The 27,749-nt window shown below is 44.0% G+C and overlaps 1 protein-coding gene across 2 annotated transcripts; it reads right to left on the bottom strand.

The window, feature by feature from the left end:
* Window positions 1-1,315: 1,315 nt before the first annotated feature.
* NPM2 (nucleophosmin/nucleoplasmin 2) lies at window positions 1,316-19,310 on the bottom strand. Of its 2 annotated transcripts, none has more exons than XM_081236690.1 (8): window positions 19,274-19,310; window positions 18,833-18,913; window positions 18,585-18,670; window positions 18,294-18,419; window positions 4,118-4,211; window positions 3,161-3,333; window positions 1,657-1,690; window positions 1,316-1,543 (listed from the first exon to the last, which is right to left on the bottom strand). In XM_081236690.1, the coding sequence occupies exons 2-7, from the start codon at window positions 18,888-18,890 to the stop codon at window positions 1,679-1,681; spliced, it is 549 nt and encodes a 182-aa protein (XP_081092816.1). In that variant the 5' UTR covers window positions 18,891-18,913; window positions 19,274-19,310; the 3' UTR covers window positions 1,316-1,543; window positions 1,657-1,678. The 2 variants fall into 2 exon arrangements, with proteins under 2 accessions (XP_081092816.1, XP_081092817.1); XM_081236691.1 differs by lacking the exon at window positions 19,274-19,310 and adding an exon at window positions 19,180-19,229.
* Between the last annotated feature and the right edge of the window lie 8,439 nt (window positions 19,311-27,749).

Genomic DNA, 27,749 nt, shown 5'->3' with positions numbered 1-27,749 from the left:
TTACGTCCTCCAAAGCGCTGGACAGTAATTGAAATTATGTTGTTGGCTCCTGTTTCCACTAGACCGTAGGCAACTTGAAGGGAGGCCTTCGTCTTGCCCACCCTATATCGCGGGCACGTGAAGCCATGGTCAAGGCCCGCTGCCTACCTGGAACCAGACCTGAACTGATGTCCCTTGTCACTCTGGGTGACTGAGGTCAGTAGCATGTTCTCCTTTGTTAGAGGGCGGGACAAAGCCCACATCTGCCTTGTGGGGTGTAGAAAGCAGAAGCAAGAATGCCAGCCCTGCCCTCCGCTACCTCTTCTGGCATCAAGAGAAGCTGAACGGGGAGACTCAGGCCTGCCTGGTGCCCTTCCCATGCAGGTGTTCAGAGACCTCCAACTTTCTGGGACCCATATCTGGGGGTCCTGGGGAGAGAGGGCAGGGCCAGTTCCCCACTGGCCCACTTCAGGCCTGGCCAATGGGGGTGCTGGTTAGGGGCAGGGAGAAGCCCAGCAGAGGCCCTGCAGGTAGACCCCGAGGGGGGCGGCCACCTGCATGTCACCGTGGGTGAACCCGGCTTCAAAGTGGCTCTGCAGGCTGGGAGGGGCCAGAAGACCAGAGCCACGCAACGGGGCATTCACCCCCCTTCCAATCCTCTGCTGGCCTCACCCCAACAATTTACTGAACCCCGTTCCTGTGGCTCTGACTGCTGCCCTTGGGGAACGCTAGCCCAGGTGTTGAAAGTGTTCACCTGCCCACCTCCTGGAAGAGAAACTTTATAGCTTCCAGGAAGCCTGCCTGTCTCCCCACTTGGGAGGTTTCCTTGAAGGTACAGGCCTCCGGGCTTCTGCCTGACACAGATCACACCAGGGACGTCCCTGTGAGCAGCTCACCCCTAACAGGACGCAAGCCTGGGAGAGCAGGACTAGGCCTGGCCCTTGAGATGCAGACCCTCAGGCTGGTCCCTTCCTGGTAGGGGTGGCGGGCAGCTGTCACCCTTCAGTTCTGCATCTGGAGAGCCAGGCTCTGTCAGAAGGGAGTGTGGACGCCGGAAGACCCACCCCAGCTCTAGCTCCCTCCCTCAGGCCTGAGGGCTGAAGGTCGAAGCTGGGAAAGGGGCTGAGACACTTGGTCCTTCCCCCAAAGCTGGGGATGGGGGGGTGGTGCCGGGGCGGGGGGTGGGTAGAGGGAGATAAAGAGCAGAACACAGCTGGCTGGCTGGCTGGCAGGCAGGCCAGGGTGTGCTGGCACGCGGCTGCCCTCTGCCGGGCTCACGGCTCACTGCAGCCGGCAAGCACAGCTCCTCGGGAAGGGAGACACAGCCACAACGAGGTCGTAGCAAAGCAAACTTTATTGTGGGTCTGGGCTCGGGGCTCTTCCCTCCAGGTCCTGCTGCAACCGAGAGTTGGGGTGAGGGGCTCTTGTGTCACCCCCAACACGTCCATCACATTCAGACTCAGCACGGTGGTCTCACGGGCCCTCCCTCCGTCACTGCGGCCAGGCCACGCCTGGCTCCTCATTTCTTGAATCCTGGCTTTTTAGGTCTGGGTGTGGTTTTGGCCTGTGAGAGAAGGGGTTGCTCCAGTGTCCCACCCGCCCCCCATCCTGGCACCTTCCCAGAGAACATCCCTCCCCCCCCACCAGGAGGACCAGCCCCTTCTTATCAGTACTCACCTTTCCCACAGGGCTCCTGTCTTTAGGATGGTATCTGGAACGGGGTGGGGTTGGGCAAGGAGTGGGGATGTGGGAAAGAGAGAGCTCAGTCTGATGCCAGTGGCCCTGGGCCCTCCGACTAGTGCCCAGGCTGCAGAGCTGGGCCCTGGGCACTTCCGGGAAGCAGGGGGCTGTGAGCTGGAGAGGTTTGCCTCTCCACCTGTCACCTGCCAGGGACCACTCTGACTCTTCTTTTATTTTTTTAATTTTTAAATTAAATTTATTTATTTATTTATTGGCCACACCACGCGGCATGCGGGATCTTAGTTCACTGACCAGGGATTGAACACGTGCCCCCTGCACGTGGAAGCGCAGTCTTAACCACTGGACTGCCAGGGAAGTCCCTGACTCTCTCTTTTTAAACAAGATGTTTTTTCTTCTTAAGCTTCTATCTGCTTTCCTTTGTGTATAAGACACAAATGTTTCTTATCATAAAAGTAATGTTAACCACATTTCACAAAATATAGCAAATAGAGAATAAATTGCCTATACTTTTCTTTACCTCCTACTAATATTAACATTTTGTTTCCTTTCAGAACTTTTTTGATTGTGAAATAAGATGAAAATAATTTGGGACTTCCCTGGTGGTCCAGTGGTTAAGAATCCACCTTCCAATGCAGGGGACGTGATCCCTGGTCAGGGAACTAAGATCCCACGTGCCGTGGGCTAAGTAAGCCCGTGCGCGGCAACTACTGAGCACACGGGCCACACCTAGAGAGCCTGCGCACCTCAACGAAGATCCCAACCGAGATCCCGCGTGCCGCAGCTAAGACCCGATGCAGCCAAAAATTAAATAAATAAATATTAAAATGAAAATAATTTCATATCCTGCTCTTTGAATTCTAGAAACACTTTCCAGTTTGCTGTATTCTTCATGGGCCTTATGTCACATGCCATTGAGAAGACGTGACATAGTTTAAGCAACTGGTATATTGATGGACATTTACAATGCTTCCACTTTATACTATTATTTGAATAATGCAGTGATAAGTTTCTTAGTGCATATATTTCCCTCATATCTTGGATGGGATTCTTTGGAAGGAACTGCCATAAGTGGGAGGAAGTCAGAAGATAAGAACTGTTAAATGCTTTTCAAAAAGACTGTGCCAACCGACAGACAGTGGCAGCACACCTGTGCACCTGTGCACCTGTGTCTCCGTGTACCACACACCTGCACACACATGTGCATCATCCTCTTCCAAGCACGGTGTACCTCAACTAAAAGATTTTGGCTAATTTAATAGATAGAGAGAGTTACCTCACTGCCACCTCCTCTTTCTCCACCTTTTTTTTCTGGAAACCAAACACAAGCATTATTGGGAGTTCTGGCAAGGCCCAGGGCAGAGCAGACTCCCGCCGGGCACCTGGCAGGTGTTGCCCCGGGCCTCGGTGCACTCAACTGGGGAGACCTGGTCCAGGTTTCTGAGGAGCCTTTGCCGGGGGTGTGGGGGGGTCCCTCCCTCACCTTGGCAACGCTTGTGTGCTTCTGGGGCGCCAGCCTCTTGACTTGTTTGACAGGGGTCTCCTTCTCCAGGGACACATCTATGTCTTCGTCATCATCATCTTCTTCCTCTTCCTCCTCCTCTTCCTCCTCCTCCAGGTCTTCCTCCTCCCCCTCCTCTTCCTCCCAGGATTGGTCTAAAGTGTCAGCGATGGTGTGGGAGGGAGGCAGGGCCTCTGAGCCCGAGGGCCTCTGCCAGGCTCCCCTCCCCAGATCTACCTGCCCAAAGTGCGGCTGGCGGGGGTGGGGGTGGGGTGAGGGCTGGGGCCGAGGCAGGAGGGCAGGGGAAGTGGTAAGCTGCAGCTCTGGCTGGGCTGGAGGGGCCTGCACACTGGGAAGGAGAGTGTGAGGGGAAGGAGGGAGAGGGTGGGGACACAGCAGCGGAGGAACTCAGGTCTCATCCTGAGGCAGGTGGAACCTGCCCGGGGTTTGGAGCAGGAGAGAACCCTGATGGAAGAGGCACCACTGGACAGAGAAGGCAGTTAAAGGGCCGTCAAAAGAGTCAAAAGCACAGCGACTTGCCAGGGTCCATGTTACTGCTACAGCTCCATACTTCATAGCAGGTAACGTTTTGAGTGTGCTCTGGTACCAGGCGTTATGTTAAGTGCTTTTTCTGAATATGTCATTTATTCCTCACAACTAGGAGGAATACACTTGGAGATGGAACCAAGTATAACCCCACCCCCGTGTTATGGCTGGAGGGCTGCAGCCCACAGAGGACGTGGCAGAGAGGTAAAGGAGAATTGGGGCTGGGACGCGTGCCCATGGCCTTCTGGTCCAGGCTGCTGGTGATTCTGTTGCCTTGGGGGATCTTCTCTAATAATTCAAGAATCCCTCAAGTGTTTGAGTACCTGTTATGTCCTTGGCCCTGTGCTGAGCACTGTACCGGCAGACCTTTCTCGGGTCCAAGCTTGGACTTACCATAACATTCCTGGCCACAGAGGAACACGGGTCCAGAGCCAGCCCGGAGCTGGAACGTGACAGGAGGAGAAAGCTCCAATCCCGCCAGGACGACCTGCAGGGGTAGGGGGTAGGGAGTAGGGGCAGGAGTAGAGAGGACAGGCTACTCGGGTCTGGTACCTGGCTGGGGGTAGTGGGGTGGGGGCTGGCCTCAGGCAGAAATACTCAGTTTATTCCCTCCCCTCAACCACACATGCTTCAGGGTTTCCCTGGACCTCTCTGCACTCTCAGGCCCCTGGACCTTCCCGCTGAGGTGGACTATGTTGGAGAACAACATGGATCTGATAATCTCATTCCTGCCAAGATCACAGATGGTCTTTCAACCTGAGGTGCAGCCGTTAAATAGTCTGATAGCTATGGACTGAACTGTGTCCCCTCAAATTCTTACGTTGAAGCCCCTAACCTCCAATGTGCTGGTATCTGGGGATGGAGCCTTTGGGACCGTAACTAGGGTTAGTTGAGGTCACGAGGGTGGGGCCCTTGTGATGGAATTAGTGCCCTTAGAAGATGAGACCAGACAGTTTGCTTTCTCTCTAGGCCATGTGAGGACACAAAAAGAAGGTAGCCATCTGCAAGCCAGGAGGAGGGCCCTTACCAAAACCCGACCATGCTGGCACCCTGATCTCAGATTTCTAGCCTCCAGAACTGTGAGGAAAAAATGTCTGTTGTTTAAACCACTCACTCCATGGTATTTTGTTATGTCAGCCCAAGCTGACTAAGGCATTGATCAAATGAGAAAAGCAGATGCAAAGTTGTATTACAGTCTTCCTATTGTCTTATAAGTAATGTGTGAATATTCAATATTCATAGGAGTAAAGTTAGAAATATATTACAGTGCTAACCATAATTTTCAGTGGACAGTACCCCATTTATTTTCTTTACACTTTTCCAAACTTTGCAAATTTTCTAGAGTAACAATGATGATACTTAAATTTCTTGAGTTCTTACCATGTGCCAGGCCCCATGCTACACATTTTACCTGCTTTATCTCATTTAAATCTTCACAAGAAGCCCACAAAGGAGGTGTTGTTATTTTACAGAGGAGGAAACTGAGGCTTAGAGAGATTAACTTAGAGTTTCTGGTTCAGAGAGGAAGCAGATAAGTGAAAACTGATCACAAACACCTAGAAATGCTGGATAAAATGTAATTCAATGTTTTTACTGATTGGTTGAATGCTAAGACAGAAAGAAGTGTCCCTGTGCATCAGAAAGAAGAGCAGCCTGTGCAGAGGCTGATGCCACAGCTGAAGGGAGGACGTCCTTGAAAACAGCAAGGACTTTGGGTTGTGACACTCATGTGGACAGGAGACAAACCCTTGGGGAGGGGACCTTCAAAGGGCTACATCTCAGTAAAAAGCCCCACGGTGAGGGTTGAGGAGAAGGGACTGAAGGACCCTAAGCCATCCAACTAGAAAGGACCCACCATCAAAGGAGGGAAACAAGAACGTGTGGGTGAGATGACAGACCCTCCTGTGAGAAGCTGTGGTTGTACCTCTCACTTAGAGCACACCTGAATTTACTCGGTGGGCACTGCCAAGCCAAGAGATCTGTATAAAATCCCAGGCTTGCGATATTCCTGGGCCAAATGGCAGATGCAAACACAAAACCGGTCTCTAGGGACACTCTGAATTCTTTTCACACAGAATTCTTTCACAAAACAGAACCAAACCAAACCGGAAGAGGAGCTCACCACCTAAAACTACAAAAGACACAAGAAACAACCCTGCTAGAGTCTGGCAGCAGAACGAAACAAAATGTACAACCAGGAACCTGAAATAAGAGAATAACAACCGGGCTGCCCTGGTGGCGCAGTGGTTGACAGTCTGCCTGCCAATGCAGGGGACATGGGTTCGTGCCCCGGTCCGGGAAGATCCCACATGCCGCAGGGCGGCTGGGCTCATGAGCCATGGCCGCTGAGCCTGCGCGTCTGGAGCCTGTGCTCCGCAACGGCAGAGGCCACAACAGTGAGCGGCCCGCGTACCGCGAAAAAAAAAAAAAAGAGAATAACAACCTAAACCACATGAAATGTTTGATGAAGATCAAATAAATATAAAGTAGGAATCAAAAATAATAACGAGGTATTACAAAAAATAAAAAGAACCAAAGGCATCTTCTAGACATCAAAAACATTAGCATTGAAGTAAAGTGAACAAATGGTTAAAAAGCAGTGAAGCAGCTGAAGGAAGAATCAGTAAATTGGAGAAGTGCTGGGAAGAAATTACCCAGTATGAAGCACAGAGAGAAATGAACAAAATATGAGAGAGAAGCTGGACGTGGAGGACAGGTGAGAAGGTCCAACATGCATCCAATCAGAGGTAGGGACTGGAGAGAATGGAGTCAGTGTTCCAAGTGGTAACGACCAAGAGTTGTCCAGAAATGATCCAAGACAGATCCTCATATGCAGGAAACCTCAGCCCTGAACAGATAAATAAAAATAAATCCACACCTGAACATACTATGGTGAAATGACAGATGAGAACAAAGACATGAGCTTAAAATCCACCAGAGAGGCCAGATTTCCAGAAAAGGAACAATAACCAGGCAGACTGAGGATTTCAACAGCAACATCAGGAATCAGAAAGAGGTCAGGAATCAGACCTCTTACCTAGAAGTATATACACAGACAAACTATCGTGAAGGAATGAGGGTAAAAGAAAGATATTTCTGAGCAAAGCCCAAGTAAGTTTACTACTCCCAGGTCTACAAAAGGATGTTCAAAAAGATGGCAATTAAATTGAGAAGTAGGTGCAAGAAGCAGTGATGAGCAAAAAAATTGGTAATAAATAAATAAATAAATAAATAAATAAAGACCTAAGGAAACATTGCCATAAAATAAAACAACACTAGTCATGACTAGTGTTGAGCTGGTTTAAAACAAGTTGGAGCTAAAATGCTACATGATGACAGTATGTATGTTAAAATGAAAGTAATTAGAATCCCCTGGTTTGGGAGGAAGAAAACATTAATTTTTCACTTTGATCATGCATGATTGTTAAAAAATTAAGGAGAACAAATAAAGATTAGAATGAGATTCTATAGCTTCTAAACCAGTAGAAGAGAAAAGGGGAAAAGAAACTTTAATCAATCTAATAAAAGACGGGAAAACTAGAAAAAAGAAAAAAAAATTTAAAAGGCAAGGAAAATAGAAGCACAAAGTACATGCTACAAGTAAATCCAAGTATATTAGCAAGTCACAATCAATATAAACAGACTATACTGGCTGGATAGATTAAAACAAGGTCTAGCTACATACTGCTTATAAGAAACCTTATAAGGACAGAGAAATGCTGGAGTAAAGAGATGGAAATATACATACCAGGTGCAGCAGAGGCTTCCAGTTGCTTATCCAATAGCCGTTCTTTCCTTGCATAATAACAGCACCCTGATATTACTGAAATACTATACCCAGCCAAAAACCGCAGTCTTCAGTTTCCTTTGCAGTTGTGACTACGTTACTAATTTCTGGATCAATGAGCTATAAGCAGAATTTGGAAGGTGGTACTTGTGGGAAGACTCCTTAAAAGGTGGACAGAGAACTGAGAGAAGTCCCTGTGGTCTTCCCTTGCTGCTTCTTTCCTATTACATTAATTGTAGAAGTGAGGGCTGGAGCTGCAGCAGCCTTCCTGGACTGTAAGGTGATCTTTAGGATGGTAGGTCTGCACTAAAGACAGGAGAAAGATACGAGGAGACTTGGTCTTTGGTGACCATGGAGTCATCTCATCAGCTCTGGACTGCCCATCTCTGGACTTCTATGCAAGACAGAAATAAATCTTAAGCCCCTGTAGTTGGGTCTCTGTTACGGCAGCCACACATGACTAAAATGAAAATGAAGCTAGTTGTACTATCTGGTGAGTGATGTTGATAATGGGGGAGGCTATGTATGTGTAGGGGTAGGTGGTATATGGGAAATCTCTGTAACTTCCTCTCGATCTTATTGTAAGCCTAAAACTGCTCTTAAAAAATAAAGTCCCTAAAAAATGAAGCTAGTAGTGTTTGTTAGGATTAGGTTTGGTAATAAGTGACAGAAAACTCCATAACAGTGGCTTACACAGGTAGAAACTCACTTCTTCGTCACATAAACCATGTCCACACATAAGCTGTGGGTATACCACTCCTCAATCACCAGGAATCCAGGCTCTTTGTACCGTGTTGCTCTACCATTCTCAATACACGGCTCCCACCTCGCCCAGGATGGCTGCTCTTGTTCTAGTCATCACATCTACACTCCAGGAAGGGACAAAAAAGTGGCCACATGATTTCTCTTTAAGGACACTTTGCAGATGTTGTAGATCCCACTTCTGCTTACATTGCATTGGCCAGAAATTCATGGTTATGCCAAACTTAGAGGGAATATAGTTTTTATTCTCAGTAGCCTTGTGACCAGCTAAAAGTCATGAATCCATTACTAAAGAATAAAGGAATAATGGAGATTGAGGGACATCTGGGAAACAAATTAGTATCAGATGATATAGGCTTTAATTCAATAAGTATCTTAGGGATAAAGAAGGTCACCACATAATGAAAAAAATTAGACAAGGAAGATATTTACAATTATACAAGGAAAGTAAAAATTTTACAAGAAAGCTAAACCTGTAAATTATATACATCAACAACACAGTCTGAACATACATAAAACTATAGCCACAGTAATCAAGACAGTGTGATTTTAGAGGGATAGACATATAGATTGACAGAACAGAAGACCTAGAAATAGACACACACAAATACTTGCAACTGATTTTTGACAAAGGTGCAAACTCAATTAAATGGAGGAAGCTTTTTCAACAAATGGAGCTGGAGCAATTGGACGTCCATAGGCAAAGAAATGAGCCTTCACCTAAACCTCATAGCTTATACAAGAGTGAACTCAAAATGGATCATGGACTTAAGTGTAAAACATACAACTATACGACTTTTGGACAAAAAACATAGAAAACCTTCATGATCTCAGACTAGGCAATGTGTTCTTAGACTTAACATCGAAAGTCATGAAAGGAAGAATACAATGGACCTCATCAAAATTAAAAACTTTTGTGCCATAGAAGCTCATGTGCAGAGGATGAAAAGACAAGTTATAAACTGGGGAGAAAATATTTGCAAGCCATATTTTGACAAAGGACTAGTGTCTAGAATATATAAAAAATTAAACAGTAACAAAACAATCCAATTAGAAAATGAGCAAAAGACATGAACATTTAACTGAACATACATATGGCAAAAACCTCATGAAAAGATGTTCAACATCATTAGCCATCACGAAAATGCAAACTAAAAGCACAATGAGACATCACTACACACACATTAGAATGGCTAAAATAAAAGAGAGAGTGACAACATGAAATGTCGATGAGGATGCAAAGCAACTTGATCACTTATGCATCGCTGATAGAAGTGCAAAATGGTACAGCCATTTCAGAAAACAGGAAATGAGTAAGGATATGGAAGACTCGAACAAAACCATCAACCAACTTGATACAATTGACATTTACAGAGCAATACACCCAACCATGGGAGAACACACATTCTTCAAGGGTGAATGAAATAGTCACCAAGATAGAACATATTATGGGCCATAAAGCAAGTCACAACACTGTTTGGACTGAAATCATATAAAGCATATTTTCAGACCATAATGAAATTAAAATAGAAATCAATTAAAGAAAGAATTAGAAAATCTATATTTGGACATTAAAAGGCAAACATACTTCTAAGTACTGCAGGGATTGAAGAATAAAACCAGAAAATAATTTGAACTGAATGAAAATGAATATAGTACTTATCAGAATTTGTGGGATGAAGCTAGAAAGATGCTTAGAAGGAAATCATAGCATGAAATGCTTATATCTGAAAAAGGTCTAAAAAATCAATAATATAAGACTATGCCTTAAGAAACTAGAAAAAGATCAGACTGAAACCAAACTAAACAGAAGAGAGGAATAAAGAACAGCTCAATTACATACAAAAGTGGAAAAACAATAGAGAAAGACTGATGAAACCAAAACTTGGTTTTTGAGAAAGATTGATACAACCGTTAAACCTCTAGCCATACTGGACTCGGTAAAAAGGAGAGAAGACACAAATTACCAACATCAGGAACAAAAGAGCAAACTTTAATACAGGAAAGGATTAGGGAATAATATGAACAACTTTATGCCAGAAAAGTTGACAATTTAGATGAAACAGAAAAATTCCTTAAAAAACACAAACATAAAGCTCCCTAAACAAAATAAACCAAATAGTCTTATATCCATTAAATAAATTTAACTTGTAGTTAACCAGATTGCTTCACAGGTGAATTCTACCAAAACATTTAAGAAAAAGACAAAACAAAACAAATTTACATGAATTCTTCCAGAAAATAGAACATCTTCCTTTTCATTTTATGAGGCCCAGAATTACCTTATGCTAAAGTCAGACAAAAACATGACAAGAAAACCATAGACTAATGTTGCTTATAACATAGACAAAAATATCCTTAAAAAATAGTAGCAAATGGAATCCAGCAATATATAAAAAGGTAATACATTATAATTGAATGGGGCTTATACCAAGAATGCACAGTGGGTTTAAAATTTGAAAAAAAATCAATGAATGTAATTTGCCACATAACAAAATAAAGGAGAAAAAAATCACCTCACTATATGCAGAAAAGAATTCTTTGACAAAATTCAACACCCACTCATGATAAAATATCTCAGCAAACTAGGAACAGAAGGGAACATCCTCAAACTTAATATAGGACATCGACAAAAATCCTTCATCTGTCTTAATGGTAAAAGACTAAATACTTTCCCTCTGGTAAAAGGCAAGGATAGTCCTGCTCTTACAACTTTTACTCAACATTGTACTTGATGTCCTAGTCAGTGAAGTAAGACAAGAAAAAGAAACGCAAGGCATGCAGATAGAAAATTAAGATGTTAAACTGACTTTATTCACAGATGACATGAATAAATACATAGCAAATTCTGTGGAATCAACGGAAAGCTGCTAGGACTAATATGCAAATTTAGCAAGGTTAGATAATACAAAAACCAATTATATAACTATATACTAGTACTGAATAACGATAAAATAAAATTTTAAAATAGCATTTTTGTACCTTATCCCATATAAAAAAATTAACTGAAAATGGCTCATAGACTTACATACAAGAACTAAAACTTTAAAACTAGTAGAAGAAGACACAGGAGTAAATCTTCATGACCTTGTGTTAGGCAATTGTTTCTAAGATTCAACACTAGGAGCAGAAGCAACAAAAGAAAACACATATAAACGGGACTATATGAAAACAAGAAATTTTGTGCTGCAAATGATATCATCAAGAAAGTAAAAAGACAACCCAGGGAAAGGGGGGTAACTATTTGCAAATAAGCTGATAAGAGGCTTGTATGTAAAACAAAGAACTCATACAAGTCAATAGTAAAAAGACAAATATTAAAATACATCAGACTCAAACACAGTTTTACAAAATGAGTAAAGATTTGAACAGAAAATTCTCCAGCAATTCCCTGGCAGTCCCGTGGTTAGAACTCCATGCTTTCACTGCCAAGGGTGCGGGTTCAATCCCTGGTCAGAGAACTAAGATCCTGCAAGCCATGCAGCCAAAAAAGAAAAAACAGAAAGAAAAAATTCTCCAAAAAAGATATACAAATAGCCAATAAGCACATCATTAGTCATTAGGGAAACGCAAATCAAAACCACAGTGAGCTACCACTTCATACCCACTAAGATGACTAATCAAAACCAAAGACAAAAATAAGTGTTGGTGAGGATGTGGAGAAATTGGAATACCCAAACATTGCTGGTGAGATTGTAAAATGGTGTGACCACTTTGTAAAACAATATGGCAGTTCCTCAAAATGTTATATGTATGAAGCTACCATATGACCCAGCAATTGCACTTCCAGGTATACGCTCAAGAGAAATAAAAACTTATGTTCAGGACTTCCCTGGTGGCGCAGTGGTTAAGAATCCACCTGCCAATTCAGGGGACATGGGTTCAAGCCCTGGTCTGGGAAGATCCCACATGCCGCAGAGCGACTAAGCCCATGAGCCACAACTACTGAAGCCCACATGCCTAGAGCCCATGCTCCACAACAAGAGAAGCCACCGCAATGAGAAGCCCGTGCACCGCAATGAAGAGTAGCCCCCGCTCGCCGCAACTAGAGAAAGCCTGCATGCAGCAACGAAGACCCAACACAGCCAGAAATAAATAAATAAATAAAATATTAAAAAAAACTTATGTTCATACAAAAATTTGTACATTAATGTTAATAACAGCATTCCTAATAGCCAAGTGGTAGAAACAATCCAAATGTCCACCAACGGAACAGATAAACAAAATATGGTATATCAATACAATGGAATATTATTTGTCAATAAAAAGGAGTCAAGTACCGATACATGCAACAACATGGATAAACCTTAAAAACATTATGCTAAGTGAAAGAAAGCAGTCACAAAAGGCCATACAGTTTATGATTCCATTTATATGATTTGCCAGAATAGGCAAATCTATAGACATAAAGTAAAGTAGTGGTTGCCTAAGGCTGGGGGTAAGTGAATGTGGGAAATGGGAAGTGACCACTGGTAGGTATGGAGTTTCTTTTTGGGTTGATGAAAATGTTCTAAACTTAGACTGTGATTGTTGCACAACTCTGAATTTACTGAAAATCACTGAATTATATACTCTAATGAGTGAAGCTTATGTTATGTGAATTTTCTTCCAATAAATATGCTAATCTCATTTTTAATAGCACCCCAAATCATGAAATATGTAGGGGTAAACTTTACAAAGTACGTAGGGGACCAGGACCCTGAAAACTACAAAACATTCCTGGGAAAAGCTAAAGATGTAAACAAATGGAGAAATATATCATGTTCAATTATCGATGACTCAAAATTGTCAAGATGGCAATTCCCCCAAAGTAATCTATAGATTCAATACAATCTCAATCAAAATCCCACCAGACTGATTTTTAAAGAAAGCTGGTTCTGAAACTTATATGGAAATGCTAAGGACCTAGACTTGTCAACCCAATTTTGGAAAAGAATAACAAAATTGGAGGACTCACACGATCTAATTTTAAGACTTACTATAAAAGCACAATAATCAAATTAGTCTGGTATGGAATGAGGGTAAACATAAATCAATGAAACAGAATAGTGTATAGACATATATGCATACACATATGGTCAACCAATTTTTGGCAAATGCCAAGGTAATTGTATCACTGAAAGAGCAGTCTTTTCAAAGAATGGTACTGGAGCACTGGATATCAATTTGGAAAAAAATGTCTTTCTATCCTCACTTCATACCATACAAGAAACTTATCTTGAAACGGATCATAGACTTAAATATAAGAGCTAAAACAATAGCATTTCTAGGAGAAAACATAAAAGAAAACCTTTGTGACCTTAGTTTAGGCAATGATTTCTTAGGACACCAAAAGGATGAACCATAAGAGAAAAAAATGTTAAGTTGAACTTTATCAAAATTAAAAACTTGTGCTCTTCAAAAAACATTATTACAAAAATGAAAAGGCAAGCCACACATTAGGAGAAAATATTTGTAATAAAGGACTTATATCCAAAATATATTTAAAAAACTCCTACAAGTCAATAAGAATAACTCAATTATTTAAAAATGGGCAGTAAAATAGATAGCTAGTGGGAAGCTGCAGCATAGCACAGGTAGATCAGCTTGGTGGTTTGTGACCACCTAGAGGGGTTGGATAGGGAGGGTGGGAGGGAGGGAGATGCAAGAGGGAAGAGATATGGGAACATATGTATAACTGATTCACTTTGCTATAAAGCAGAAACTAACACACCATTGTAAAGCAATTATACTCCAATAAAGATGTTAAAAAATGGGCAAAACATCTAAATAGGTATTTTGCAGAAGAAGATATACAAAAGACCAAAAACCAAATAAGAAGATGGTTAATATCACCAACCCTCAAGGAAAAATAAAAACCACAATGAGGTGCCACCGTATATGTACTGGATTGGCTAAAATTAAGAAGACTGACAATGCCGAGTGTTGGTGAGGATGTGCACCAACTGGAATTCTCATAGATTGCTGGTAGAAATGCAGAATGGTAGAGCAATTTGGAAAATAGTTTAGCAGTTTTTTTTTGTTTTTTGCAGTACGCGGGCCTCTCACTGCTGTGGCCTCTCCCGTTGCGGAGCACAGGCTCCGGATGCGCAGGCTCAGCGGCCATGGCTCATGGGCCCAGCTGCTCCGTGGCATGTGGGATCTTCCCGGACCGGGGCACGGATCTGTGTCCCCTGCATTGGCAGGCGGACTCTCAACGACTGCGCCACCTGGGAAGCCCTAGTTTAGCAGTTTTGTATAAAGTTTAACATATGCTTACTATGTAATCCAGCAATATCACTCCTAGGTATTTACCTAAGAGAAATGAAAAGACGTCTATACAAATACACTCAAACATTCCTAGCAGCTTTATTGACAACAGTCCAAAAACTGGAAACTACCCAAAATGTTCATATGTCCATTAACAGGTGAATGGACAAATTTTATATAAATTGTAGAGTGGCATATTACTCAGATATAAAAAAGGAGCATATTACCGTTTTATCGACAACAGGGATAAATCTCAAAAGCATTACGCTAAGTGAAAAAAGCCAGCACAAGAGACTACATATTGTATGGTTCCATTTACATGAAATTATAGAAAAGGCAAAACTATAGTGACAGAAAGTAGATCAATGGTTGCCAAAGGCAGTGGTAGGTGGAAGGAACTCACTGCATGAGGCATGAGGAACTGGGGGCAGGGCGGTGGAAATTCTCTACCTTGATGTTGGTGGCTATTGCACAATTTGTCAAAGGCATTGAGCTGCACACTTAACACTAGTGAATCTTACTGTATATAAATTATATCTCAATACAGCTAATAAAAAAACTGACTCAAAGAAATAGAAACATCTGAGAAGATCTAAACCTATTAAATAAATCACAATAGTTTAAAAATCAAACCAGTCCCACACAGTTCATTCACTTATTTACTCACTCCTTCATTATATATTGAGTTCCTACAACATACCAGACACAGTATAGGGGCTGTATGGATAATGCAGCAAAGCAGGCAAAATCCTTGCTCTCTTGGAGTCTATATCCTGGTTGGGGGGAAAAGACAATGCACAAATGAAACCTGATGTCAGTAATGGGTCCTATGGGGGAAAAAGTGATCATGCATGGGGTAGAAATGGGGATGCTGTTTGTGGCCAGGGAAGACCCTTCAATGAGATGACATTTGAACAAAGACCAGATTGATGTCAGGGGCAAGTGTGTCCCTGGCATGGGGAACAGGAAATACAAAGACTCCAAGGAGGGGGTATGTTTGGAATTTTCAGGATACTGTCAAGGAAGCCCATGTGGTTTAAGCAGGGTCAGGGTGGGGAGAGTAGCAAAGGATGAGGTCAGAGAGCTTGCTGAGGGCCAGGACATAAAGGATCTCAAATCTCATTCTAAATGAAATGCGAAGCCATTGAGCACATTGAGTGTTCTAGCAGAGAATCAACAGAATTTGACCTTTGCTTAAAAGGATCTTTCTGGCAGCTGTGTATGGAATGGACCAGAGGCCAGGAAACCTTTTTTGTAAAGGGCATGTAAAATGTATGGTCTCAGGCTTCTCTGGTGGTGCAGTGGTTAGGAATCCGCCTGCCAGTGTAGGGGACATGGGTTTGAGCCCTGGCCTGGGAGGATCCCACATGCCACGGAGCAACCAGGCCCGTGCGCCGCAACTACTGAGCCTGTGCTCTGGAGCCCACGAGCCACAACTACTGAGCCTGTGCTCTAGAGCCCATGCTCCATGACAAGAGAAGCCACTGCAATGAGAAGCCTGCGCACTGCAACGAAGAGCGGCCCCCGCTCGCTGCAACTAGAGAAAGCCTGCGTGCAGCTACGAAGACCCAATGCAGCCAAAAATAAATAAACTAATTAATTAATTAATTAAAAAATCTAAACAGAAGCATAACCAAAATTTAGAATTTCAAAGGATCTTAGAACAACATATGCCTCAATTAAAACACTGTATTAAAAAAAAAGTATGGTCTCTGTGGAGACTACTCAGCTCTGCTGTTACTGAGTGAATGTAGCCATGGATAACATATAAATAAACGGGTGTGGCTGTGTTTCCAGACAGCTCTATTTACAAAAACAGGCAGTGGTCTGGACTTAATCCTGTAGTTTGTCAACCCCTGGAATTGACTAAAGGGGACCAATGATGAAGGCAGGTATATCTCTTAGTAGGCCCTGTAATAAACCTGAGCAAGAGGTGATGGTCACCTGGACCAGAGTGTAGCAGGGAGGTGGTGAGATGTGGTTAGATGAAGGTAGAGCCAACAGGATTTGCTGGTGGGTCAGATATGGGGTGTTAGAGAAAGAGGGCTTTGTCCTGGCTAATTGGAGGAATAGCTATTTACTGGGAGAGGATCAGGTCTGGGGATGGGGGAAGAGATTATAGATAGAAATCAAGAATTTGGATTTAGACATGCTAAGTCTGGAATATCTATTAGATAATCTGTTAAACGTTTTGAGTTGGACAGAGGATGTGGAGCACAACAGAGAGGCTGGGTTTACAGAATAAATGTCAGAGTCTTCATTTGTATAGGTGGTCTTTAAAACTATGGGAATGGATGAGATTTAGGGAGATCCCATAGATAGAGAAAAAAAACAGGTTTGAGGGCAGTTTTACAGATCAGCCTCCCAGGTCTTTAAGGGCAGATAATCCTGGTCTCATATTCACTGTTCTGCTGCATGGAAGGAGGGAACATGCCATGCCTCGGTTCATGAGGCTAATATGCCTTGACAACCAAATAAGATATGGAATTTATAGGCCAACCTCACTTATGAGTATGTAAGTTTAAAAAAAAAGTCTTATTAACAAAGCAAATCTAGAAGTTTATAATACAATCAGTAATGTTTATCTCAGGAATGCAAAGTTGGTTGAATATTATTCTATTAGTATAACTTACCACATTAACAGATTAAAGAAGAGAGAGCCCCTGATAATATGAATAGGAAAGCATTTGATAACCAATTCGATAATCATGATTAAAAAGAAGAAAATTCAATTTTTCAAAGTAGAGTAGGATTAGATGGAGACTTCCTTAACCTGACAAAGGGTATCTACCAAACACTTCATACTTAATGGAGAAACATTAGAAGCATTCATTTTTAAAAAATCAGGTATGGGGACTTCCCTGGTGGCGCAGTGGTTACGAATCTGCCTGCCAATGCAGGGGACACGGGTTCGAGCCCTAGTCAGGGAAGATCCTACATGCCGCAGAGCAACTAAGCCCGTGTGCTGTAACCACTGAACCTGCGCTCTAGAGCCCGTGAGCCACAACTACTGAGCCCACGTGCCACAACTACTGAAGCCCGTACGCCTAGAGGACATGCTCTGCAGCAAGAGAAGCCACTGCAGTGAGAAGCCCGTGCACTGCAACGAAGAGTAGCCCCCGCTTGCCGCAACTAGGGAAAGCCCGCACACAGCAACGAAGACCCAAAGCAGCCAAAAATAAATAAATAAATAAATCAGGAATGAAACGAGGACATCTACCATTATCATTTTATCCAATATTATACTGGAGGTCCTAGCCAGTGTACCTGGATTTAAAAGAAAAAAACAACAACAACACAAAGACTGCCATTGCTCACAAAGAAGATCTGCATAGAAAACTCAAAATAAATTATTAGAGTGAGACTTTCTGGATACACAAGCAGTATGTAAATCATCAACACTGTCTGGTCTCCATCAGTAAACAGCTGAAAAATGTGATTTGGAGAGAGGTTATTTAACTTGCCCAAAGTCACACGGCTAGTAAAGAGTGGACTAGAAGGGAGTTCCCTGGCGGCCCAGTGGTTAGGACTCAGCCGGCCCCCTCCCCGCCACCAAAAAAAAAAAAAATTGTGGACTAGGATGGAAACGGGGCTCCCTGCCTCCTGGGTCCAAGCTTTTAGTCCTGGGCTATATGCCTCTCTAGCACTGGCTGTACTTGTGCAGGAGCCTGTACCCCACCTTTGGGTCCGTCCCCACGCAGCGGGTGAGGCTTGAGCAGGGCCTCCTAGGGCTGGAGCCAGGGTGTCCTAGGCCCGCAGGGAAAGGCTCACCATGGGGAGAACGGAGGCCCGAAGAGAGGCCAGGGTGATGGGCTTCCTCCTTCTGTCGTCCTGGCTTGCTGGGGGCAGGATCTCCACGAGGTTCATCTCCTCTTTTGCTTTCTCCCCCAGGCAAATCTGAGAGGGGTGGAACACGAGCAGGGCTCCTCCTCAGCCAGAGGGCGGAGGAGGCAAACCCTGCTCCAGCTGCGTGCACCGGACAATCGCACCTGCTCCTCTGTGGTGTCCAAGTCCCTCCCTGCTCCGTCTTTCCTCCCCTCCTTGGGGCCGGGGGGTACCCACCGTACTGAGCAACAGCGTACAGTCCTGCTTCCCCACCTTCTGGGGTCTGAAGGTCCAAGTCGGCTTCTCCTGGCTCAGCTCACAGCCTGCAAAGGGAGACGGAGGGCGGTAGGCGTGGCGTGGCGTGGGGCGGGCCGGCTCCAGGGAGGCGCGCCTCTCTGCCTCCAGCCCTAACCCCCCACCCCCGCCCCCGGTGACGCACCCCCAGCCCCCCGGGTGCTCCGAGAACAGCGTGGAGCCTCACTCACCCCAGAGCAAGGTCAGTGTCGCCTTTTCGGAGGTGCTGCTAGTGCGGCTGCGATTCATGATGCGGGGCGGGGGTCGAGCAGCTGCGAGGAAGGGCGCGTTACAACCCCCGGCCGACAAGGCAGCCCACACCCGAGCTGCGGGCACCCCGGCGGAGCGCTCCGCCAAGGGACGGTACTTAGGTCGCCCAGAGCGGGAGAGGTGAGCGAGGGGCCCGGCTGCCCCGCCGGCCCTCCCAGCACCCCGGGGGTGCAGCGCCGGGCAGCCGCGGGCAAGGCGGCTCGGTGCCCGGTCTCACGTCCACTCGGCCCCGGGGCCCGGCCCTCTCGCAACCCCTCCTCCGCCTCACCGTCGCTACTCTGCGGGCGAGGCTCACGCCATAGGCCCCTCGTCGGATCGCTTCCCTCTTGGGCTCCCTCCCTCCGGCCTCATCCCGGCCTCACCTGAGAGCCGGCCGCCCACAGCGGGCGGTTATGAAGCCTGGGAAGGGGCCACGGGAGGTGTCTCATCAGCCCCATTCCGTTCTTCCACTCTTTTCTCCTGTTCGCTCCTCAGAAGCACCTGGAGAGCTCGTTAAAACACAAAGCGCTAGGCCTCACCCACCTCCATCGTTTCCCACGGGGAGGTCTGGGTGGGACCCAGAGAATTAGCATTTCTAACAGGTGCCCAGGTGAGGCGTACGCTGCTGGTCCAGGACCGCACCGTGAGAACCACGGTCCTGACCAATAGGGGCTGACTGAGGCCTGCTGCCGGAGCCCGCCCAGAGCCCAGCGTGGAGACGCTTTGCTACCAGGTAGGAAGCGCAGCCTTGTCGGCCCTTCGGGCTCATTGTCTTTCTTCTTCTTTTTTTTTGCGACGCGGGCCTCTCACTGTTGTGGCTTCTCCCGTTGCGGAGCACAGGCTCCGGATGCACAGGCTCAGCGGCCATGGCTCACGGGCCAGGCCGCTCCGCGGCATGTGGGATCTTCCCCGACCGGGGCACGAACCCGTGTACCCCTGCATCGGCAGGCGGACTCTCAACCACTGTGCCACCAGGGAAGCCCTGCCTTTCTTCTTTCTTCGTGTCCTTTCCCTACCCTCTAAGTGTGGGCCTTTTCCCAGGCCCAGAGGCCTGACCCTCAGGGCTGTGGTCCTCGGAGAGGAAGAGCGCTGTTTCCAGAAGGATGACTTCTCCCAAGGCTAGGAAGGGGTGGAATACACCACGGGGCACTGCGAGTGACCTTACGAGGGCCAGTCATTTCACCAACAGCAGTTCACACAGCACAGTGATGCCCTTAAATGTTTGTTTGGGTGGGGGGTAGTGAAGAGGCGGAAGGTTTTCAGCTGACCACCAACCTCAAGTAACACCTCTGTTTGGGAGACAGAAATAACCAGGAATCTCTCTCATTGCATTCGTATCCATCATTCCCATCCTGGAAACTTCTCATCTGCATATAAGGTTCACTGATTTTCAACAAAGGTGTCAAGGGAAAGGATAGTCTTTTCCAAAAATGGTGCTGGAGGAACTGGATTTATCTTTCTGCAACCCTGATTGGAGCTTCTGCTGTGCAGGAATCAGTTTTTTTTTTTTCCTTTTTAAAATACCAACTTTACTGAGCAATAATTCAGATACAAAAATGTACCAGTTTAAAGTGTATAATTTGAATTTTGACAGATGTATACACCATGTGGCCATCACCACAGCCAAGTTACAATTTCTGTTACTCCCCCAAATTTTCTCGTTTCCCTTTGCAGTCAATATCCTCCCCTTACTGTCTACTTGGCATCAGACACTTACCTGTTTTCTGACACTGTAGATTAGTACAGACTGTTCTAGAAGTTCATATAAGTAGAATCATACAGGGTCTTTTGGTGTGCCCTCTTTTGCTGAGCAGAATGTGTTTGAGATTTATTTATCTCAATTGTTATTGTATCAGTAGTTTGTATTGTTGTATCAGTAGTTTGTTTCTGTTTGTATTGTTGTTGTATCAGTAGTTTGTTTCTGTTTATTGTTGAGTAGTACTCCACAACTTGTATATCCAGATACCTGCTAGTCAGTTTTATGTGTCAGCTTGGCTAGGCTATTGCACGCAGTTATTCAATCAAACTGAGGGTGTGGCTGACACCTTCTATTTGGCAGTTGCTATTGAAGGTATTTTGTAGATGTGATTACCATCTACAATCAGTTGCCTTTATGTAAAGATTACCTTCAATACCATGGGTGGGTCTGATCCAATCAGTTGAAAGGCCTTAAGAGCAGAACTGAAGTTTCCCTGAAGATGTTTTGCCTGTGGTCTGCAGCTTCAGCTCCTGCCAGAGAGCTTCCAGCCTGCTCTTCCTGAAACCTGTCCTACCGACCTCAGACTTGCCTAGCCACCTCTCATGATTGCATTAGCCAATTCCTTGTGCTACAGGTATCCAACACCTGTTGATGGATATTTGGGTGGTTTCCAGTTGTGGACTATCATGAATAAAAATGCTATGAACATTTGAGAGCAAGTCTTTGCGTGGATATATGTTTTAGTTTTTCTAGGATAAATACTTAGGAGTGGAATTGCTGGATCATTTGGTGTGCATTAAACTTTATGTGAAACTGTAAAACTATTAAAAAAATTCCTGTACCAGTTTGCATTTCTACCAGAAATGTATGAAAATTCCAGTTACTCTACATCTTTGTCAGCACTTGGCATTGTCGGTCTTCTTAATTTTAGCCATTCTAGTGGATGTATATAGTGACATGTGGTTTTTATTTATCTTTTTTTGATGACAAATGATGTTGAGTATTTTTTCAAATGTTTATTGGTCATTTGTGTATCTTCTTTTGCAAAAATACTTGTTCAAATATTTTGTTCATTTTAAAATTGAGTTATTCTTATTGAATTGTGGTTCTTTATATATATATTTGGATGCCTGTTCTGTGTCAAGTATACATATTCCAAAGACTTTTCACTCCCGTCTATGGCTTGTCTTTTCATTAAAAAAAATGGTATCATTTGGAGAGGAGAAATTTAAAAAATAGATGAAGTCAAATACTTCTTTCTTTTATGCCTTATGCTTTTGGTATTTTAAGAAATCTTTGCTTAACCCATTAAAATTTTTCCTGTTTCCTTCTAGAAGCCTTGTAGTTTTAGCTTTTACTTTTACAACTGTGATCCATTTGAAGTTAATTTTTGTGCATAGTGTCTGGTAAGGGTCGAGGTTCCTTTTTTTCCTCCTAAGTGGTTATCTAATTTCTCTAGCACCATTTTTGGAAAAGACTATTCTTTCTTTATTGAACTACCTTGGCATTTTTGTCAGAAATCAATTAACCATATATCTTGGTCTATTTCTGGATTTTATTCTGTTACATTGGTCTGTCTACCCTAGTGCTGATACCACACTGTCTTGACTACTGTAGCATTATAGTAAATCTTGAAATCAGGTAGTTGAGTCCTCCAACTCTGTTCTTCTATTTCAAAACTGTTTTGGCTCGTCCAGATTCTTTGCATTTTCATATAAATTTTAGAATCAGCTTGCCAGTTTCTAAAAAAAAAAAAAAAGCCTTCTGGGATTTTTACTGGGATCCTGTTGCATGCATAGTTCAATTTGGGGAGAATTGTCATCCTGATTTTGAGACATCCAATGCATGAACACGTTGTAATCTCTTCATTTATTTAGATCTTTAATTTTCTCAGCGATGTTTTACAGATTTTAGTGTTCAGATCCAGCACATCTCTTGTTAAATTTATTCCTATGTATTTCATGTTTTCAGATGCTATAGAAAATAGTATATACTTCAAAATTTCATGTCCTAATAGTTTTAGTATATAGAAATACAGTTGGTTTTCATATACTGACCTTGTACTCTGATTTTGCTAAATTCATTTATTAGTTCCAGTAGCTTTTTTGTACCCCAAATCACAACATCTGTGAATAAAGACAGTTTTACTTCTTCCTTTTTGATCTGTGTGCCTTTTATTTGTATATTTATTTATTTTTGTGCCTATTTGCTCTAGTTAGGAACTCAGGTACAATGTTGAATAGAAGTGGTAACAGTGGGCGTCCTTTCCTTGTTTTGCATCTTAGGGGAAACATTCAGTCTTTCGCCTTTAAGTATGTTGTTGGTGGTAGGTTTTTCATGGATGTCTTTTTAAGAATGTTTCTTTCTAATCCTAGTTTGCTGAGAATTTTTTTAAATCATGAATGAGTATTGAATTTTGCCATATGCTTTTTCCTTATCTATTGAGAGGACCAGCTTTTTTGCCTTTGTTTATATGGTGAATTACAGTTACTGATTTTTTGAATGTTTTAAACCAACCTGGCATTTCTAGGATCAATCCCACTTGGTCATGATGTATTATGTTTTTATATATATTTCTGGATTTGATTTGTTTACATTTTGTTAAGTATTTTTGCATTCACGTTCATGAGGACATCAGCCTGAATTTTTTTTTTTCCTTCTATAATGTCTTTGGTTTTGGTATCAGGGAGTCCTTGTTTCATAAAATGATTGAGAGTGTTCCCTCTTCTATTTTCTGATTTTTTGTTGAACTCCAGGTGCTCTGCTTGCAAAAGCAGAAACATACTACAGTTGAATCATACTACAATCCACTTTCCTGTACCCTCCCAAAGTCCTGTTGATTCCACCCCTCGACCCCAGTATTTCCCAGCTCTCTCTCCACAACCCTCGTCTTGGTTCAAATCTTTATTAATCACTAGTTGGTGAGTTAAAGATTGGTCACTAGGCTGCTTTCAAACTTAATGGCTTTTAGGATCAAATCCCAACCTCTTGTGCCCCACCCTTCATCCAGACACGTAGAGGATCGCACTCTCCCTCCGGTCATGCTGTTTTTGCAGCTCCTAAAACGGTACAAGATGTTTCATGCCTCAGGGTTTTTGCGCTGCTTGAGTGTTCTTTCCTGTCTTCTTCCGATTAGCTCCTTCCTGCGTTAACGCTCCTCTTGGTGGCTCCTCAGTTATCCCAGAGCAAACAGAGCGCGCAATGATCAACCTTTTCAGCTTGTTTGCCCACTCCACTGAGTTCTTCCCATCCAGGGATCAAGTCCTTGAACAGAGCCTCTGTGACTATCACCGTGGATACCCCCACCGGGCACACGGCCCAACTCTGGCCTTGCCCAAGAACGCCCCGGCAACCACAGAGGACAACAGCCTTCCTTCCAGCTGCCGCCACGGCCGGCCGGCCGGCGCGGGAAGGAGTCATGACTGCGTCTGCGCACAGCGGCGGAAGTGGGGTGAGCGTCGACGCAGGAGAGGGCGCGCCTGGGAGAGGGCCTGTGTGCGCAGGCGCGGCGGGAACGGAAGGGACGCGGCGGGAACGGAAGGGACGCGGCGGGAACGGAAGGAACGCTCCGAAACACCTCCGGGGTGCGGAGGCTCGTCAGCAAGTTGTGCCGGGTTGAGGGTGAGTGCCTTCTCTTTCTTTCACAGGGCGTGCGGGTGGTGTCAGAGGCTTCTGCGCTTTTCCTTTTGGTAGAGGCCTGTGGTAACGATGTGAATTTAACCCACTCAACGCAGGCAGCCCGGGGCTCACTCTGCAGGGGCTTCACCCAAATGAAGGTGCGGTTACTCTCCAACTCCCACTTCCCATCTGCAGACTCTCCCACCCCCCAGATACACATCCTTTCATTCATTATGATCTTTTCCGTGTGGCCCCGGCTCCTAAGGAGCACGTTTTGGTTGCTGGGACGAGGAGGGAGTGGGGTTAGCAATAACTCAGATAAAGCCGTGAGACTTAGGGACTGTAGGGGGAGACTTCACAGAGGAAGTGGGACTCTACTTTGGGTTTGAAAAGGTGAGCAAAGGGCAAGAAAGTTTAGACCGAGAGGAGAGGGCCCTGCAGACGGGGTTAAAGGCACGAGGTAGGATGTGGAGGAAGAGTGGCAGCGGCCTAGTTGGGTGGAAGCGTTCTCCTGCACCCAACTCGGCTGGGAGTTTATGACTTGTTTGCTTTGTGACATGTCCCAGACTGCAAGGTATTAAAGGGTGGGGAACTGGTTTCCTGGTAAATAGAAATGATAATGGCCTGTTATATACTTAAACTGAAAAGTGGTTTCATTTCCACTAATTTTCCAGGTGAACTTAATTCAGCCTTGAGGAGGCTTTACTTTCACTGCAGTGTCATCAGTCTTTGGAGGTGTGGTGTGGGTTCTGACGTGGAAGGTACTGCTCTTCCCTTTGCCCACCCTTTCACTACTATCAGACGCTGAAGAGTGGCCCCTCCGAGCTTTACATAAGGCCAAATCCATTGTCCAGTTAATCAGTTTTTATCCTGGGTTTGGTTGTCCTCCAGACCTTGAATCCAGATGTGCATGGACTTGCTTAATTTGTTATCCAATAGCAGGGTTAGGAGATTCCGCACTTGTCACTCTTCATTCTTTTGTAACCCGATAATGGGATGGTTTGGGCCATACAGGCGATGCTGTTACACTTAACATTTATTATGAGTTGTCTGTCTTATGATTGTCAAGGAGAATTTAAAGTGTAACTGTGTACGGTGCTTGTATAAGTATTGTTCACTACACTGTTTTGGAATCAGTTCGTACTGTTGAGGGATCTTACACAGAACAGTGGCAATGAATTTGCCTTGCAAATGATGTTTTTTGCTTTTCTGTGTAGCTTCCTTTTCTGTTGCTGACCCTCAAAAAGATATCTGGCTTATAGTGGATGCTGATGAATGGACAGACAGCAGCAGTCAGGCAGCCCTGAGAACCATAAGGGTTTTCTGAGGAAGGGGGCATAATATTCCAAGCTTGATGTCATCCTCCATTCTGATCATTGGATGTCCCACTGTCTGGCAGCTGATTTGTTTAGTGACCCGTTGACCTGAAATACACAAAAGTGGCTGACCAGTGAATTCCAGGGTATCTAAGAAACCCAAAATAGATGTGATGGACCCAGGAGACACGCTACGGAGGCAAGAATCCTCTTAGACGTTATTTACCACCTAATTGGTTGTTGTATTAATTATGGCTGGTGAGTACATTTTTATCCTTTCAAATTTACTTTAAAAATATTTAAAGAACCAGGACTTTAAAATAGTTAGTCATTGACATTTTTCCAGGCCCTGTTAATCAGTTACGGCTTTTGCAGTTTCCCTGTAATTATCTCTGCTTTCCTTTTCTGCTTTGGCACTTGGGGAGCTTCACATGGCAACTTAACATTTGTAGATCTAGCTAAAAATCTTGGGTGGAGGGAGGGTTGGCTGGTGGTAGATAGGATATAGAGAGGTGTTTTGGCTCTCTAGTTAATTCATCTTACCCCATGACCATGGATATTTTGAAAAGTGGTCTGTTTTTCAACTTGGTTGAAACTTCATAAGGTATTAGAATATTTTTCCACTTGCGGGGAAGAAAACAAGTTCTGAAGAATAAGTTTGTGTTTGCAGAATACAAAACTACTATTTCTTAGTAGGCTGTCATTTGTCATTAGAAAAATGATACTTGGCTGAAAGTCCTTGCTTCTTAAAATCTAAAAATGTAAAATTTGATCCTTCATCCTTTGTTTGATTTATACTTTAGTGGGAATAAATAACCCTATTTGTTGGCAGAGCCAGCAAACCAATATGTACATACATACATAATACAGTTTAATAACCTGCAGTCAAGACTTTAGGTGTTTTGTCAATGTACACTTTGTGTCTGGAAACACTGTCAAAAGACACTTGACTTGATGCCCAGGATAGCCTAGAAAGTAATAAACTCATGCTTCAACTGAATAAAACCTCCACAAGATTTCTTGAGGAAACCAAGGTTTAAAGATAACTGGCTTTCACACTTACTAGGTTGAGTCATGTGAAATTGCTGGTAACTTATCAGAAAGAAAGGCTATTTTCTGGGTAACCTTCTTATAACTGTCAATTAAGAAAGGAGCAGCTTCACTGTTTCAAAAGTTTGATGTGGTTGGGGAAGATTTTACCTATGGCAGTTAGTCATGACTGGACTGTGCTTAGGGCTGCACTGAAGAGACACCATCTCTGGTGAGTTTCTTCTGAAATTGTTTTTGTGGAAGGAAAGAGGGGTATGGGGTTTTGCTGGTCAATCAGCAGCTCAGGATAGTTGAGGGAGAGGGTTTCTTCTTCAAGTACCCGTGAGAAAGTTATTTTTTTGTCTTATTTACTGCAGAGTTAGAATTCCAGGTCACTGGAACATGTGACTGGTGTGTTCTACATATTAATGCAGGCTGACCATTTTCTATTAGGTTTAGAGATAGACTTGGCTAAGATGAATCAATTCTATTTGCCTTCCAGCTATTAGAATACATTTTTTGGTGGGGGGGGCTGTGAAATAACTTTGGGCCAGAGACCGAAACAGCAGACAAAGGTAGCAGTATGTCTAGTGGACAAGAGTGGCTCTCTGGATAGAGTCTGTGATTATTGATTACAACTCTGCATTAAGGTACAGGTAGGTATCGCAGAACCTTAATACTTTTCAATGTTCCTGGCAACTAAATTCTTTAACACCTAGGTACTACATAGCATGGGGGATGAGAAACAGTCCCTGTTCATGGTAGTGTTCTTCATTTGACAGTTCTGGCTCATGAGGTCTGCCAAGTATTTTAGGGGATAACACTTATCCTTGAACTTGTCAGGGTCTAATGAGTGAAACCCAGCCCACATTAAGGAGCATAGGTCAGAACATTAACTAAACTGGGATTTCTGCAATTATCACTTCTTTCTTGGTTACCACCTAGAAGCTCGTAAAGTGGCTTCACTTTTATAACTGTGGACCCAGCGTATTTTTTATATACAGATATATATCAACTAAACGAATCCTATTTTTAAACGACATTGAGTCAGACTTAGTCCAATGAGAAGCTAATTTCACAAGGTTGAGGGGTGCCTGTCACCCACTGGCTTTTAGGAATGCATGTTTCAAACATCTTCATGAGTTCAGAGTGAGACATGTCCCTGCAGACACACTAGACTTGATTGCTGAAACCAGG

This window comes from Mesoplodon bidens (assembly GCF_964165515.1).
Source record: "Mesoplodon bidens genome assembly, chromosome: 6".
Classification (NCBI taxonomy): Eukaryota; Metazoa; Chordata; class Mammalia; order Artiodactyla; family Ziphiidae; genus Mesoplodon; species Mesoplodon bidens.
Note: the sequence above shows the minus strand (reverse complement) of the source record. Positions and strands in the feature narration are given on the sequence as shown.

Bases quoted from the DNA above. Each gene is read 5' to 3' on its own strand.
- NPM2 (XM_081236690.1), bottom strand. From the start codon at position 18,890: ATGAATCGCAGCCGCACTAGCAGCACCTCCGAAAAGGCGACACTGACC. The intron at 4,212-18,293 runs GTGAGCCTTTCC...CTACCCCTGCAG, and splicing joins GGGCCTCCGTTCTCCCCATG to GTCGTCCTGGCGGGATTGGA. The intron at 3,334-4,117 runs GTAAGTCCAAGC...CTGACACTTTAG, and splicing joins CTGTGGCCAGGAATGTTATG to ACCAATCCTGGGAGGAAGAG.